General features: G+C 30.7%; 1 protein-coding gene across 1 annotated transcript; it reads right to left on the bottom strand.

Annotated features, from left to right (window-relative positions):
* Window positions 1-3,517: 3,517 nt before the first annotated feature.
* On the bottom strand, window positions 3,518-9,891 carry LOC103498235 (ubiquinol oxidase 4, chloroplastic/chromoplastic). Its single transcript, XM_008460762.3, has 9 exons — window positions 9,500-9,891; window positions 7,222-7,423; window positions 7,014-7,107; window positions 6,433-6,548; window positions 5,415-5,523; window positions 5,057-5,125; window positions 4,550-4,621; window positions 4,429-4,476; window positions 3,518-3,891 (listed from the first exon to the last, which is right to left on the bottom strand). The coding sequence occupies exons 1-9, from the start codon at window positions 9,637-9,639 to the stop codon at window positions 3,662-3,664; spliced, it is 1,080 nt and encodes a 359-aa protein (XP_008458984.2). The 5' UTR covers window positions 9,640-9,891; the 3' UTR covers window positions 3,518-3,661.
* Window positions 9,892-14,889: the final 4,998 nt, after the last annotated feature.

The following is a 14,889-nucleotide window of genomic DNA, read 5'->3' as shown; positions in this document are numbered from 1 at the left end:
TCAATGCAACCCTCAAAATTACTATATACTCCCATTTCTCTTTCTTTTTTTTATTTATTTATTTTTGTCTTTTATAATTTTTTTTTTTTTTTTTTTTTTTTTGTAGATTTGGTAGTTTGTAATCGAAAATAAAATAATGATTTTATTTTAGTATAACCAATTATATAGTTGAATTTTAAATTTTAGATCAATCGCAAACCCTCCGTCACTAAATTACAAAATAATTAAACTTGAGGCTAATTACAAATTAACATGTGCCTAAATTAAAATTAAAGAAATATATTGATAAATTTTGATGATATCATGTGTTTTCGTCTTCATCCTTAGATTAAATTAATTATTTTTTATTGAAATTAAACATTAAAATTTGGACTAAATTTGGACTAAAGTTTAGGGAAAACCATGTAATTAGCAAATTTATAGATAGAAAAAAGAAAAATAACAAACTGTTAAATTATTTTGATTTATGGCAAACTAACTGTCAGATAATTTTTCCTTTTCTTTCTCGAAATTAACCTTCCACGGATGACAATTGTTCTTATATAAATATAGTATATTTGTTGAGATCAAAAAATCAAACAAAATATCACATATCTCGAATACAGTATATTAAATACACTCACTTATGATAATTATTAACTAAATCAAAAAATTATTATATTGTTCCAACAATCTCTAAAATTATGTCATTAGTTTCAGCATCCTCTAATTAAAATCAAGAAATTAATGAAAAATAACTTCAAAGATTCAATTTTTTATTTTTCAAATTGACCTTTTTTTATTTTTTAAATTATTTACAGAAAAATATACATAAATTCATTAATTTTAGATTCAAATTGAATCCTTTCCTGTCAAAGATAATGCAATATCTGTTAATTTCACCATTTTTTATTTTTAAAATTATTTACTAAAAAACATACATAAATTAAGTTATTTTAGATTCAAAATTGACATTTTTTATTTTTAAACCATTTACGAAAAAATATACATAAAGTAATTATTTTAAATTCAAATTTGAATCTCTTCCTAAAATCATGCCAAATATAATGCAATATCCATTAATTTCACTATTTTCTATTTTTTAAACTATTCCTAAAATAATTGATATTTCTTAATACCCGACCGCTACATCAAACTAAAATCCAAGAGCTACAGAAAACGCACAGCCAGAGTAAAAAGAAAAACAGATAACCATTATTGAATCTATGGAGTATACAACAACCATAAGTCATGGAAGATGTGGTTCTCATCATAATTTTACTCCATACAATTCGCCTTAATTTAATTATGTCAACGATAGTATTTGTTATATATCACACCATAAAATTACAAATTGATTTTAACTTAGTTTGAATTTCTAAAATTATGCCAAATATAATGTTTGAGTGCCTATATTTAGTTTGTATCTTATATGAAACAATAATTTAATATATATCTCTCATATGCCATGGATGACAATTGTCCATATACAAATACAGTGTATTTGTAAACACACTCACTTATGATAAATACACACTCACTTATGATAATTCTTAACTAAATCAAAAAAAATATTATATTATTCCAACAATCCCTAAATACACGTCATTAGTTTCAACATTCCCTAATTATTAAATTGAATTCTTAAAATTATACCAGAGATAATAAACAATCCATTAATTTCACCATTTTTTATTTTTCAAATTATTTACAAAAAAATATACATAAATTAATTAATTTTAAATTTAAAATTGAATTCCTAAAATCTTGTCAAAGATAATGGATAATCTATTAATTTCACCATTTTTATTTTTTAAATTATTTACGAAAAAAACACACATAATACAGCAAATTTAGATTCTTAATTTGAATTCCTAATGTCAAAATTTTGAGGTAAAAATTTTCAACATTATTATCATAAGTTATTAAGATTTTATTTTGTTGGCTGATAAAGTTATTTAAATTTGGAAAGGAAAAGAAAAAAAAAAGAGGATATAAATTTTAATATAATATAATATAATATAATATAATATGAATTTTTTTATTATTATTATATCTTTTTTTAAACCCTAAATTCATCATCTTCTTCTTCATCTCATCTACAGCCCCCCACTCTCGTCTTCTTCTTCTTCGAAATCACATGGTTAGCGCTGCCTCTACCTCTCTTCTCTCCATCAAGATCTCCTGCGACAATCTTCCTCCATTCATTGAAGCCACCACCGTCACCTTAGTTCTCCGTCAAGATCCTGTTCGTCGTTAACCCAAGCCGCCTTATCCCGAGTCGTTCCCCTTTCTGTCAACCATCTCCTCTACGTCGCGACGTTCGGATCTAAAGCGAGTAGACTATATCTGCTCCAACCGGTGTTTGTCCGTGAAGCTCCGACCGCCGTCATCGTATCTCCACGAAACCAATCACCGCCGTCACAATCTCCTATTCGCGTGGAGCTTGTTGCACCATCCATCCTTCTCCGGAGCACACTACCGCACTAGGGCGTGCTCTCCTTACCGTTGAAGAAGCCTCCATCCTCGAGTAGTCATGTCCCAAGCCGCACGTGTCGTCCGAGCTGATCTCCTAGTTACTCGAGTCGCTCGCACCGTCTACTTCCTACTGAGCCGTCTAAGCTGCTTTCTTTGTTACCCAAGCCATGTAGGTATTCTCTTCCAAAGTGAAGAAGGAGATGCTAGAGATTTCAATTGCTTCCAAACTCCAAATAATGAATGGGATGTGAAATGGTGGGTGCATAGTTTGTATTAATTATAGGGTATTTGTGGATTCTGTTACAAATCTATTTAGAAATCACATTTGTCAATTAGATTGGGGCATTTAAGGCATTGTTCTCCCATTTATTATTTTAAAAAAAAAAATTTACTATTTTTTCAATTTAAAAATAAAATTGTCATTTATCAAAGTAAATCTCTAATTATACTATTGTTCTTGTCAGTCCTAAAGTTTATTAGAGCTAAAAAAAATAGGCTTAATTTTGACTCAAATGTCAAATAAGATCCAAAACCATTTAGCTAGGTTCAAGGATTAGGCTCATAGATAAACCAAACTCAAATCCACTAAGCCCACAAGAGAACTCTATTCCCACAAGAGAACTCTATTAAATTAAAAAGTTCTCAATGAAGACGTTAGAAATTTTACGCTTTAGAAACTTTAGAAAATATCTTTCCAACAATTAGAAGACTCTAATTCCTAAAGGACATTTAAGATTAAAGTTCATTGAAGAAACAAGTTTCATTGCAAGACTTCAACTTAAAAAAAATTGCACGTTATGCTTTCTCAAATCAAGCGTATCAATTCAACCAAGAGAAAATTAGAGGATCAAGTTCTAGATATTGAACCCACATCACATCAAAATCGACACATACATAAGTTCAATTCTTTAAAATGCGTTTCTTTGAAGACCTTGTACGAACATATACATTTACTATTAGTCGAGATTCAATTGATAATACATCTTCCAAAGTTTAAGGATATATATAAATGAATGGTTGCCTACTATTTTATGAATTAGAATTTTGAACTCTACACAACTAATATAACCATTAACCACTGTATTTCATAGGCACAATGTCATCTTTGTAAGAATAGCGTATACATATATATGGATCTTGCATTTCTTGTTCACTAGTAAATATTTACTATGTATGAATCTAGTAAACTTACATTTTACATATATCATAGATTTTGCGTTATCGAAGGGGAAGAAGTAACTGATTTCTTCATAGAGTCTACAATGCCTTCACAATCTACTTCGTTAGGGTCACAGAGTGACTCGTTATCTTCACGAAAGCGATCTGAATAAGAATGTGGTGACCGGAGATTCCCGTGCGATTGACAAGCTTTCATTGTCTTGCAATGCTCGCCTTCGTCGTCTCTGATGTTAACAAACACGTCGTACAAGCTCTCTACAAAAAAGATATCACACATTCAAAACGTGCAAGAACTAGAAGTATGCCCACATCATGGACATTCTCCATTTATTTTGTGAAGTAATGTAATCAAGCAACTATGGTATATGAGATACAATAATCTAACGTTGGTAGACAATACCTTAGAACTCAAAGATACAATTGTACAAATCAACTTAACAGATCCTGTTCAAGTAAGATCTTGTGTTGCTAGATAACGCTAATACACCATCTTGCAACTTTGCAAAATGAAAACAGTGTATAATGAAGTGAATTAAGGCAAAGGAAGATGAGGGAGATCAAGTTGGTGCATAAAATAAGGAATCAAAACCCTTGTACAATTGAAGAGTTAAAACGTTTGATGTTTAACAACCAATTCTAATTTTAAGGTCAATTCTGAAGGGTATCATCAAACTTTTAATAACTATATAATGCCTTCATTAATCAATTTCTCAGGTGCATTCAAGATATGGCTTCATGATGGCAGTATTATATCATGATAGTAAATATTCCAGATTATAAAACTTCTTTTACCTATCTTTGGTCTTCGTGATTTGGGAGGCCTCGATGTTTGAAATTCATCTGAATGAAATCAATCTGTAAGTGTCAATTTGAACAAAAGAACTGTGCATGCGCTGAGAAAGATAGAACTTACCAAATAAGTACAAGTCTCCTTCAGTGTAATATTTCACAGCAACCTCAGGAGCAGGCAATTTTTTCAACTCATCTAAGAAAACACACAAGGAATGGAACACGTCCAAACAGTATTTGTGTTTTAGAATTAACATTAACCAAATGAAAATTAAGATCCTTATCTAAGAAGCAAGGACACTTTAGTTTGGCTAACGTGTCCTTGTTGACACCTCATCTGGATACTACAACAGATATTCAAACACATTTAGTAGGACAATGGTTATTGCAACAAAATGTGTTAAACATGTATAGAACACTTGTTAAAGTAGATGAAAAAGACTGGTATATGACTATAATAACTTTTGAGTGTGAAATACATCAAACTAAGTTTTTAAACATATAAATGCATCAACCCATATAATTAATTTTTCTTTTGGTATAAAAATGATACATATTTTAATGTGTATGTGTCTTGTCATACTTGTATCTATGTTTCTTAGATCATTATCATATAATGCAAGCAACATACCTCCTTGGGCCTTTAGGAACTTATCATAAGTTGAAAATGCGTGGCTTTCAACACATTCAGAAAGATGATCTGCACTAATCAAATATCAAATACACAACAATGTCATTAAAAGTTGAATGCAAAAAGCTTGAAGATGTTAAAGCCAAAGTAGAAAGGTGTCAGTAACTGAGCGTATTACACCAAAACTGATGTGCCAAACTTCAATTTAAATTTTAATTAATTCCTTTGTAAGTTTTACTAAGAAGGAAAGCCATGACAATTTTCTGTTTTCTTGGTTGTGAAAACTGAACAAGCCCATAAAAGAATGCAAGAAAGAGAGTAGAAGATGTGAATTTATCACAGCTCTAATAATACTTACATGCCATCCTTGGGCTAATCATGTACATAAATACTGTCATGAAGTAATAAGCTACAGCGATATGTTGCGCGAGAAAACGATCGAACCACCAATCATTACCCCCCAGTTCCTACACTCGAATCAGAAATAGACATCTTGTTCAACAATTCAATGTTTAGATGGGTGGACAAGCTTAATTAAACAGTTCATAGAGATGGTTTAGGAGGAAAATATATTGTTGGAAATAGGCAAGTCTTATGCATGCAACCACCATTATGATCAATATATATAGTCTGATGGAACCGAAATATATAGGGAATAATAATGTTATAAAAATAAGAAAATGCATAATCTTGTATATATAAGAGAATTTGTGTCCAACGACTTCATGTTGTCTCCTGAAGAAAAAAGTTTACTCACTCTAGTGCCTTTTGCGGGTAATTGCCTCCCAAAATATAATAAGTTACCTTAAGCAGCACCCGTCCACAATATCCAACAAACTATACTTTTCGAAAATAAACCGAATTTGAACAAAATTATAAAAGTGAAAAGAAAAAGTGCTCATGAAAATGTTCAAATGCAATTTGAAGAAGAGGAGACACATTTATTAACTAATCCATAGTCATTTAAATAGTCTTGTCTCTTTTTCAATTCGATTGTTTATGAAAAGACATACATTTCATAAAACAATGCAATTCATAGGAATAAAAGGATACAACCCTACACAAAAAGTCAAATACCATTTATTCCAACATATAAAATGTTACTAATTAAACTACAAGATAAACTAACTAATTCAAAGTATTTGGACCCTCCATCCCAACCTTGAGATCTCTCTCAAGCCAACAAGCTCTTTTAAGTGGCTAATTGTCAATATGCCCTTGCAATATGCCCTTGATACTCTAGTGATTTGTTAATAACTACATTCCAATCATAGTCCTAGGACTGGAAAATGAATGAGGATATACTTCCAAGGGGGAGGAAACATAAGAAAGGACATTGTGTGGCATTTAAAGGAAGGGCTAATAATAATAAATACCTCCATGATCAACAAGTGATGCATCTCATTCCAGCTCTCAGCAAAGTGAACTTTTAGATAATCAGCTCTTCTCCACCACCCAAAACTTTCATATAAATGTAGAACTGACAGAAACGCTACCCATTTGAAAGGGAGAAATTAGGAACAAATTACAAACTAAATACTACTTACCCTTCTCATCCTCAAATAACATCAATACAAGGAGTGAACTCTGCTTCCAAAATTAGTTAGCAGAATCAATTCTGTTACATAAACAACTATTTGAATATTTATTAGAGAACGATAATGATGTTCGTAAAAATCTTTTTCAGGACAGTCCAAACTTGTTAACATGATAAACTTTGCCGGCCATTGGGACAGAGAGAGAGAGAGAGAAAGTCTCACCCATATTTAGATTAATGCAGATTAGCTATGTTTCAAGGGAGTTGATGATACATTTTGAAACAATAGCTCACCAAAGAACTTAATAAATAGAGAAGTTCTCTCAAGTTAAGAAATTTGAAAGAACCTAATTCTTCCGATAACATAAAATCTCCAAATCAAATCAAGATCGAACTGCGTAAGCATAAGTTGAAACTCACCAAAATAGGGAACCCGAGCAATAGTTTCTAAGACAAAGAACCTTGCGTAATATCTATCGTGGTAAAAGGCGTCAAGAATTCTTATTACCGAATCCTGGAAAGATTAGTAAAGCGGAATCATATATACAATTAGTAATGTAGAGAACCAATTATATATGCAGAAATGAAAAGAATGCAGTGAGATGAGTTTAGGAAGTGATTGTTTTACCGTGAGAAAAACATTAATAGATTGTTCGAACGTAATGATCCAATTATCAAAACCATGAGTGGATGATGAACTTTGAGGTCCTTGGTTATTGCCTCCTTCACCGTCTTGAGCAGGAGAAGCCTTAGGAGGGAATGATTCCTCCACAACCACTTTTTCTTCATTTTCCTTGACAACTGTTGCCATTGCTCGAAATGATGATTTTCTACGAAAAATACACAAATGCCAATTACAATTGATGTACACGTAGTTTCTTTAAAATAAACCTTAGGGGCCTTTTGGGGAAGGGTTCGGTTATGGAGGGTTAGGGTTATAATAAACTTAGTGTTATAAACCTAGGATTATAATAATATGTGTTTGGGGGAAGGGTTATGGAGGAAGTGTTATGATAAGATGTGTTTGGGGGAAGTGTTATGATAATGTTGTGATAAATGTGTTTGGGAGAAGGGTTATGTGGGTAGGATTAAGGAAGAGTTGAAGAAGAGTTAAGGAAAAGTTGAAGAAGGGTTAAGTGTTGAAGAATGATTGAGAAAAAGTTGAAGAATGGTTAAGAAGCGTTAGAATAAGGGTTGAGGAAGGGTAAGGAGTTAAAACTAGGGTTACATAGCCCTTCCCCAGACGGAGGTTAAATTACATAATCCTAACCTCCCATAATCCAACCCTTCCCCCAAACGCCCCCTTAGTTTTTATGTTAACAACCTATGGAAAATGTCTTTTAAAAAATATAACAAAACCAATAAACAATTTCGCCCACACAAATTATCTTTTTCTTCTTCCTTAATTCATTATCATTTTTATTTTAAAAGAAAAAACATCAATTTATTCAACCCTAACAATTACTTTGAAAAGTTAGAAAATTTCATATCGTATTTAAAGAAATTAAGACAAATTGTTTTACAAAAACTAGGACAATTTGTTAAATTAAATATATGAAATTCGTGTACTGGATTTAGAATATGAATTTTTTTAAAAAAATATTCCCCACTACTTAAAAAGGATTTGGAAAATTGTTTTACGAAAACTTATACGATTTCGTAAATTAAATATACAAAATTTGTATGTTGGAGTTAGAATATGAATTAAAAAATTAATAATTTGTTTGCACAACGATCATGTAAAAAATGTTGAAAATGGACGTCACATTTAAAAAAATTATTGAAAATTATTTTACGAAAATAGTACAATTTGATAAATTAAATATACGAAACTTATGTATTAGATTTAGAATACAAATTTTTAAAAGATGTATAAAAAAATAAATTTCAAAACACTACCTATATAACTCTTTCTTTCAAACATAGTTTCATAATCACTCTATAACACTTCCTATATAACTCTTCCTCCTAATACCTACTATCATAACACAATCCTTCGCCAAAAGACCATCCCTTAACGTTTGATCTCTTTTATATGAACTATAGTTAGAATAAAATTAGTATATGAACTATACAATACATCGAACAAAGAAAGATAAAAGCACCAAAGAATTCGAATATTTTAATAAAATTGTATCCCAGTGGTTGGCTATCCAAATACTTTTTTTTATTTAACTATTTTGTAGCTTTGGTATGTTTTTTTAGGAAGAGATTTTAGTTTTGAAATTTTGTTTGAGAATTTTATGTTTTAAATAAAAGTTATAGTTACCAGAAAATTGATTAGAGAATCGAAAAGATAAGAGAAAATGATGTTACATATATGAGAACAAAAAATCTACACAATCTTTTTTAAAATTGGTTCAATATAAAATCCAAGAATATTTTAAACAAATTTATCCTATAGTAGTGGTAGGACCATCTTAACAATTTTTTTTTTTATTTTTATTTTAGAGTTAACTTTTATATTAATCATTTATCATTATTTTTAACTTTTTTGTTTTAGTTTAGGAATATTTGTTGAACTTTTAAAAGTTTAATTTATAGTTAGAATATTTTTAAAACATTTGTGTTAAAGTGTCTGATTATTTTTTAAACATTTGAAAGCTAATGTTATTTGTAAATTTTAGCCGGATAAAAAGAATCAAAATAATGGATAAAATAAGAATAAAATTTAATGGATTATAGGAAACTCATATGATATGATAGAACTACCATAAACATAGATCAAAATCTGCTATAAACACACACCACCATGGTATCATATGAAATAATTAAAGCTTCAGATTATGTAGTGATCTAAAATTTGTGAGATAGGCAGGCATTTAAAATCATTTTTCTTTGTTTGGAAAGCATCAACTGCGGTAGAAAAATGGAAAAAGGGTAGGTGTAATAATATTTTAGGTTACCTGGAAATCAAAGGAGAAAGAGGAAAGAAAGTAGTGGGGATTGAGAAGGAGGAGGGGAGGTAGTTTTTGGTGTTGCTAACTGGCTTCAGTTGGAAGGAGGAGAGAGCAAAAACAGGGGAAGCAGCAGTGGAGGAAGTCATGGCTTTGGAAATGAAGCAATAATTAGAGTATGGATTGGATAGAAAGAAGTATGTATGTGTGATTATTTAATTTGCGACTGCCACATTCAGTCTTTTTCCCATATTTTGTTGTATTCATCACCTTCCCAACAGATGGCGTTATGACATCCTAGTATACTATACTATACTATAGTATATCTATTTATGTTTTGTCCACTCTTCACATTACAAAATTTTATCCACACACCTACCCCCTTAGCTTCCTCCATGTCCATCTTTTAAAACCATTCTTTTTTAGTTTTTCTCACGATTCTCTCTTATGATTGGCTAGCGAGATTTCTAAAATATGGTCACTACACCCATCTACGTAAACTATGATAGTTTGTTATATTTATAAATTTTTTAGTTTATATTGTTACATTTGCAAATAACCATTTTTAATGCTGATTATTTTTATTTCTTAATCAAAATGGCTTAAATTGAAAAAACTTCATCATATATTATCAAGCAAACTGATTTTTCAAAAACTGAAATATCTAAAATCGGAAAACAATTGGTTAACAATGATCCCAAAATGATTATCAAACAAGCCTAAGTTCTTTAGGCATATAATTTGTGTTAAATGACTTTTCAAATTAGTTTATACTCTTAATATTAAACGGTCCCCTGTTAAGAAGTAAAACGAGGCATTGCAAGAACACCTGAAAATATATATAATATGACATATAAAATATGATAAAAAAAAATTAAAAAAATAACAAAAGGAATATATTAAATCATAGAAATTTAAAAGTAATATATATAAGAGATTGTATCGGGGAAAGCAATGGCCTTATCAATTTTATTTTATGTATTGAATATGGTTCAAACTGTGCATGATCAATTTTCTAAAGTACTCAAATACGTTCGACACTATGTCTGATGATGCTAAGATACAATGATTGTTTATGATTGACTTATATATTATTTAATAAGATACAATGCTAAGAGGCAAACTTGCCTAATACTTCGAATGATTGTTTTAAAGTCAAAGATACAATGATTGACTTATATATATTATTTATACCGTTTGATTTGGTAAAAGTGTCTTTATTGTGTTACGGCAAACTTGGTTGAAGATGTTGATAAAAGATCCTACTCACTAGACGTTTTATTTTGTTCCCCCTCTCCCCTAGGTAGGGATGGACATCTACAGTTGAATTTGCAGCTACTGTGCCTTTTGGAACACATCATTTTAGAACACAGCTAGACGAGGACAGTCTAAGTGTTCTTTTAAGTTGGGTTTAGAAGCTTTGCAAAGAATGTTGTCTAAGTATAGATTGTACTTTGTTATTTGAATTATCAATGAAGTTTTCGCGTTTTATCTAAGTCCACATTTCGTGTTAAAATTTGTATAGTTGTCTTATTTTCGCTTACTAGGCGAAATGCATTACTTTGTAGAGAATCTTGAGTAGAATGTCTAGGCAGTCAAGTCTCCCCTTCTTCACATAGTGTGTTTTGGAGTGGGGCTGACAACTTGACCGGTAATTGCTCTTTATTTGCTCGCTTATCTCTGCAAGCATCTCCTTCTTCTTTTTCTCTTTTTCTTTAATTGTGTTTTGGATCTCTACCATCTTTTTCTTTGTCCTCGCAAAAGATGAAATGCTCTTCAATTTATCTGTGAACTTTTGACCGAGACCTCATTAGTGAAGCCTTCCTCCACTGATTTCTTTCCTCCTTCTTTTTACGATCCCTCGTTGCCTTCTTTTTCCCTTCCACTTCTCTTTTCTTTTTATCTTCTCTTGTCTTTTCTTTCTTTCTTCCTCTTTTCCCTTCTCATCCTCCATCGCATTTTTCTCTCTTTTTCTTCTTCATTCTTCGCTTTTCTTTCTTTCAAGAATGCGACAAAAACATTCCTATCGTCATAATCCAATTCTAACTCAAAGCTATCCGTAAGCATCGAAACTCCTAATGCGTCACCTACCACACTTTCCCTTTCCCATGCTTCAGATGTTTATAACTCGGGGTTGTCTGATTCACCACTTCTTCATCCACTTCTCGCGCTTTTACATGGTCCAGATTGGTCAAATCACTAAACACTTCTTCTTCATCCCCCTTCCTCAATTCGCTTGTAGATGCATTATGAATGAAAAATGAAATGAAGGGAAGTGGAAGGGAAATAAACAAATAAAATGAAAAATGAATAAAAGGAAAAGAAAGAAAGCAAAACAAAACATTGAAAGTGATGACGAAATATTGATACGCTTGTATTAAAATATGTTTATGATAAATGTACGCTTCAAGAAAATTTTAACAAAGGCATTTTACTTTAAATTCATAGAGACTTTGATACGATCCTCATCTTCATACTACTCCTTGAGTCTTTGCATGTTGACCTTGATGCGTTTCTTTCATCCAACTATGTGATCTCTACAGCACCATATGGGAAGACCACTTTGACCACAAATGGCCTAAACCTCGCAACAAAGTTTCCCTAGAAACAGATGCAAACGCAAGTTAAAGAGATACTTTTTTCCCCGGGTACAACTCGCGTTTATGGATGTGGCAGTCGTGTCACACATTCGTCTTCTCTTTATAGATCATGGTGTTCTCATATGCTTGATAACGACACTCTTGAAGCTTGTGCAATAGAAGCAGTCTCGCCTCTCCTACAGCTACCGTACAACTCATGTTTAACTTTTTGCACGCCCACAATGCCTTGTGCTCCAATTCCAATGGTAAATTACAGGTCTACTCGAAGACTAATGCATAGGGTGACATTCCAATTGGCATCTGTAACCATCATCGCTTATAAGAGCTCGCAGCGTCCCAAAACGCGAGATGATGTTCTTTTTCAAAAAATTTGCTAATTATCCTCTCATTATTCTTCGCACAGAAGATGGCTTCAACCCATTTTAAGACATAGTATACGACCAAAAAGATGTAAATGTGGCCGCCAGATTGTGGAAATGATCCCATGAAATCAATTATCCATACATCAAAGAGTTTTATCTCCGAGATTGATTGTTAAGGCATTTCATTGCGATGGAAAATATTTTCAATTCTCTCGCACATGTCATAGTTGACCACAAAGTTCCTCACATCTTGAAAGAGAGTGGGCCATAAATATGCACTCTGTAAGACCTTCACAATCATTTTCTGCCCACAAAGTGTCCACCATATGGTGTGTCATGACACTTGGCAAGGATCTTATTTAAAACTGAATAAAATGCCTCTATTTCTGCGAGGTATAATGTAACAGACATTCTAAGCTTCATTTAATTTTCTGATAAAGTTGTTTCGTCATCGCATATGTCCTTTTCACATATCGCCACGTATTCGAGACGACGCGGAGCGGGCGACGTCTTTAAAAATGTTTTAATTTTAAAAACAAAAAAAATGAGAGCCATCACCAATCTTTTTTACGGTGTGATTGGACACCGAAATAACACCCGTTTAGAAAACAGTGGCCAAATTTAATGTCTTGAATAAAATTCATTTTTTTAAAAAAAATTATGTCTTATTTCATTGCTCACCACTCCAATATTTGAAGCAATGATCCCATAAAATAAGTTTGATACACCTATTAATTATACTATATTAAAGAAAAATTTCTCACCTTAAGAGAATGAGAAATTAATTACAATATCTCAAATTCTATCATACGCTAGTCTTCGAATAAAGTTTTTTTTTAAAACATTGATTAAATTTATTTTTTCTTGGGATCAAATCTCGGACTCCCAAAGATACTGATCTCTCACCTCAAGAATATAGAAATAACAAACTCTCAGAAATTTCTAGATTCCATCATAGAATTTTTTTAACGAAATCGACATGGGGTTATTACAAAAAATATTGATTAGGAAACCTTATGAAATATATATTTAATTTTGAGTTTAAAATAAATAATGTGGAAGCAAAAAAAATTCAAAATGGTTTAACGAAAAAATTTAAAAAAAAGATTTCAAAATTACATGCAATTATGGTTAAAAGTATTTTAAAATTTTCAAGAAATTTTTAATGAAGGTCAAATAGAAATAGCAAATCATAAACCAAATCAAATATACCACATAATAAATTAGACAAATAATTTAAGATATCAATGCATGCTTATACTAAATATAACGATAGTAATGAAAAATAAGTTAAAAGAAAAGAAAAAGAAAGATACATAATAATGATAAATAAAATAAGAAAAAGAAAAAAGAAAAAAGAACTAAGAACTAAATGAAATAATAAGCAAATAAATATATAAAAAAGAAAATTAAATACATAAGTAAAGAAAAGAAAAGGAGATATAGGGATGATGGTAAGCTAACAATAAAAAAAATTATGAAATAAAATAATAATAATGATAATGATAATAATAAAAATAATAAGAAATTAAAAAAATTAAAAATATAAAAAAACTAATAAATAAATGAAAGTTATATATATATAGATAAATTAAAAAAAGGGTGGCGGTAAGGTTGCCACCACCTTAAAAAAAAAGGATATATTATTATTATTAATAATAATAGTAAAAAAGTTAAATAAAATAAAGGGGCTCTTGCAAATATGACAATTATAGTATCATAAATTAGGCCCATAGCACATCATTTTTACATTTGCAAAAATAGCAAAATTGAAGCCCAGCCCGCATTTTAAAATTACGAAATTACAAAGTTACCCTTCAGTCATTACTGATACACCAATATATACGGTTGATACACCAATATATACCGCTAATACACCAATATATACCGTTGATACACCAATATATATCGTCGATACACCTGATTCGATGTATTGCTTGTATTTCACTGATACATATTATTAGTTTAAAACACTTGATATGTTGTTGATACACTCAATCAATTAAATACACTTGAAGCACTAAGAATGATACACTTTATATATCGTTGATACACTTGTTATTGTTTCTTGATACACTCGATAGATTTAATACACTTAATCACTTGCTAAACTTTATTGATACATTTTATTCGTTTGATACACTTGATATGTTGTTGATACAGTTGCTCAACTGTTGATATACTCAATCAATTAAATACACTTTGATGCACTAAGAATGATACACTTTATATATCATTGATACATGTTATATATCATCGATACATGTTATATATCGTTGATACACTTGTTATTGTTTGCTGATACACTTGATAGATTTAATACACTTAATCACTTGCTAAACTTCGTTGATACATATTATTAGTTTGAAACACTTGATATGTTGTTGACACACTTGCTCAACTATTGATACACTTAATCAATTAAATACACTTGATG

The sequence above is a fragment of the Cucumis melo genome, chromosome 12, assembly GCF_025177605.1.
Source record: "Cucumis melo cultivar AY chromosome 12, USDA_Cmelo_AY_1.0, whole genome shotgun sequence".
Lineage (NCBI taxonomy): Eukaryota > Viridiplantae > Streptophyta > Magnoliopsida > Cucurbitales > Cucurbitaceae > Cucumis > Cucumis melo.
The sequence above is the reverse complement of the archived record's forward strand: the minus strand, read 5'-3'. Positions and strand labels throughout refer to the sequence as shown.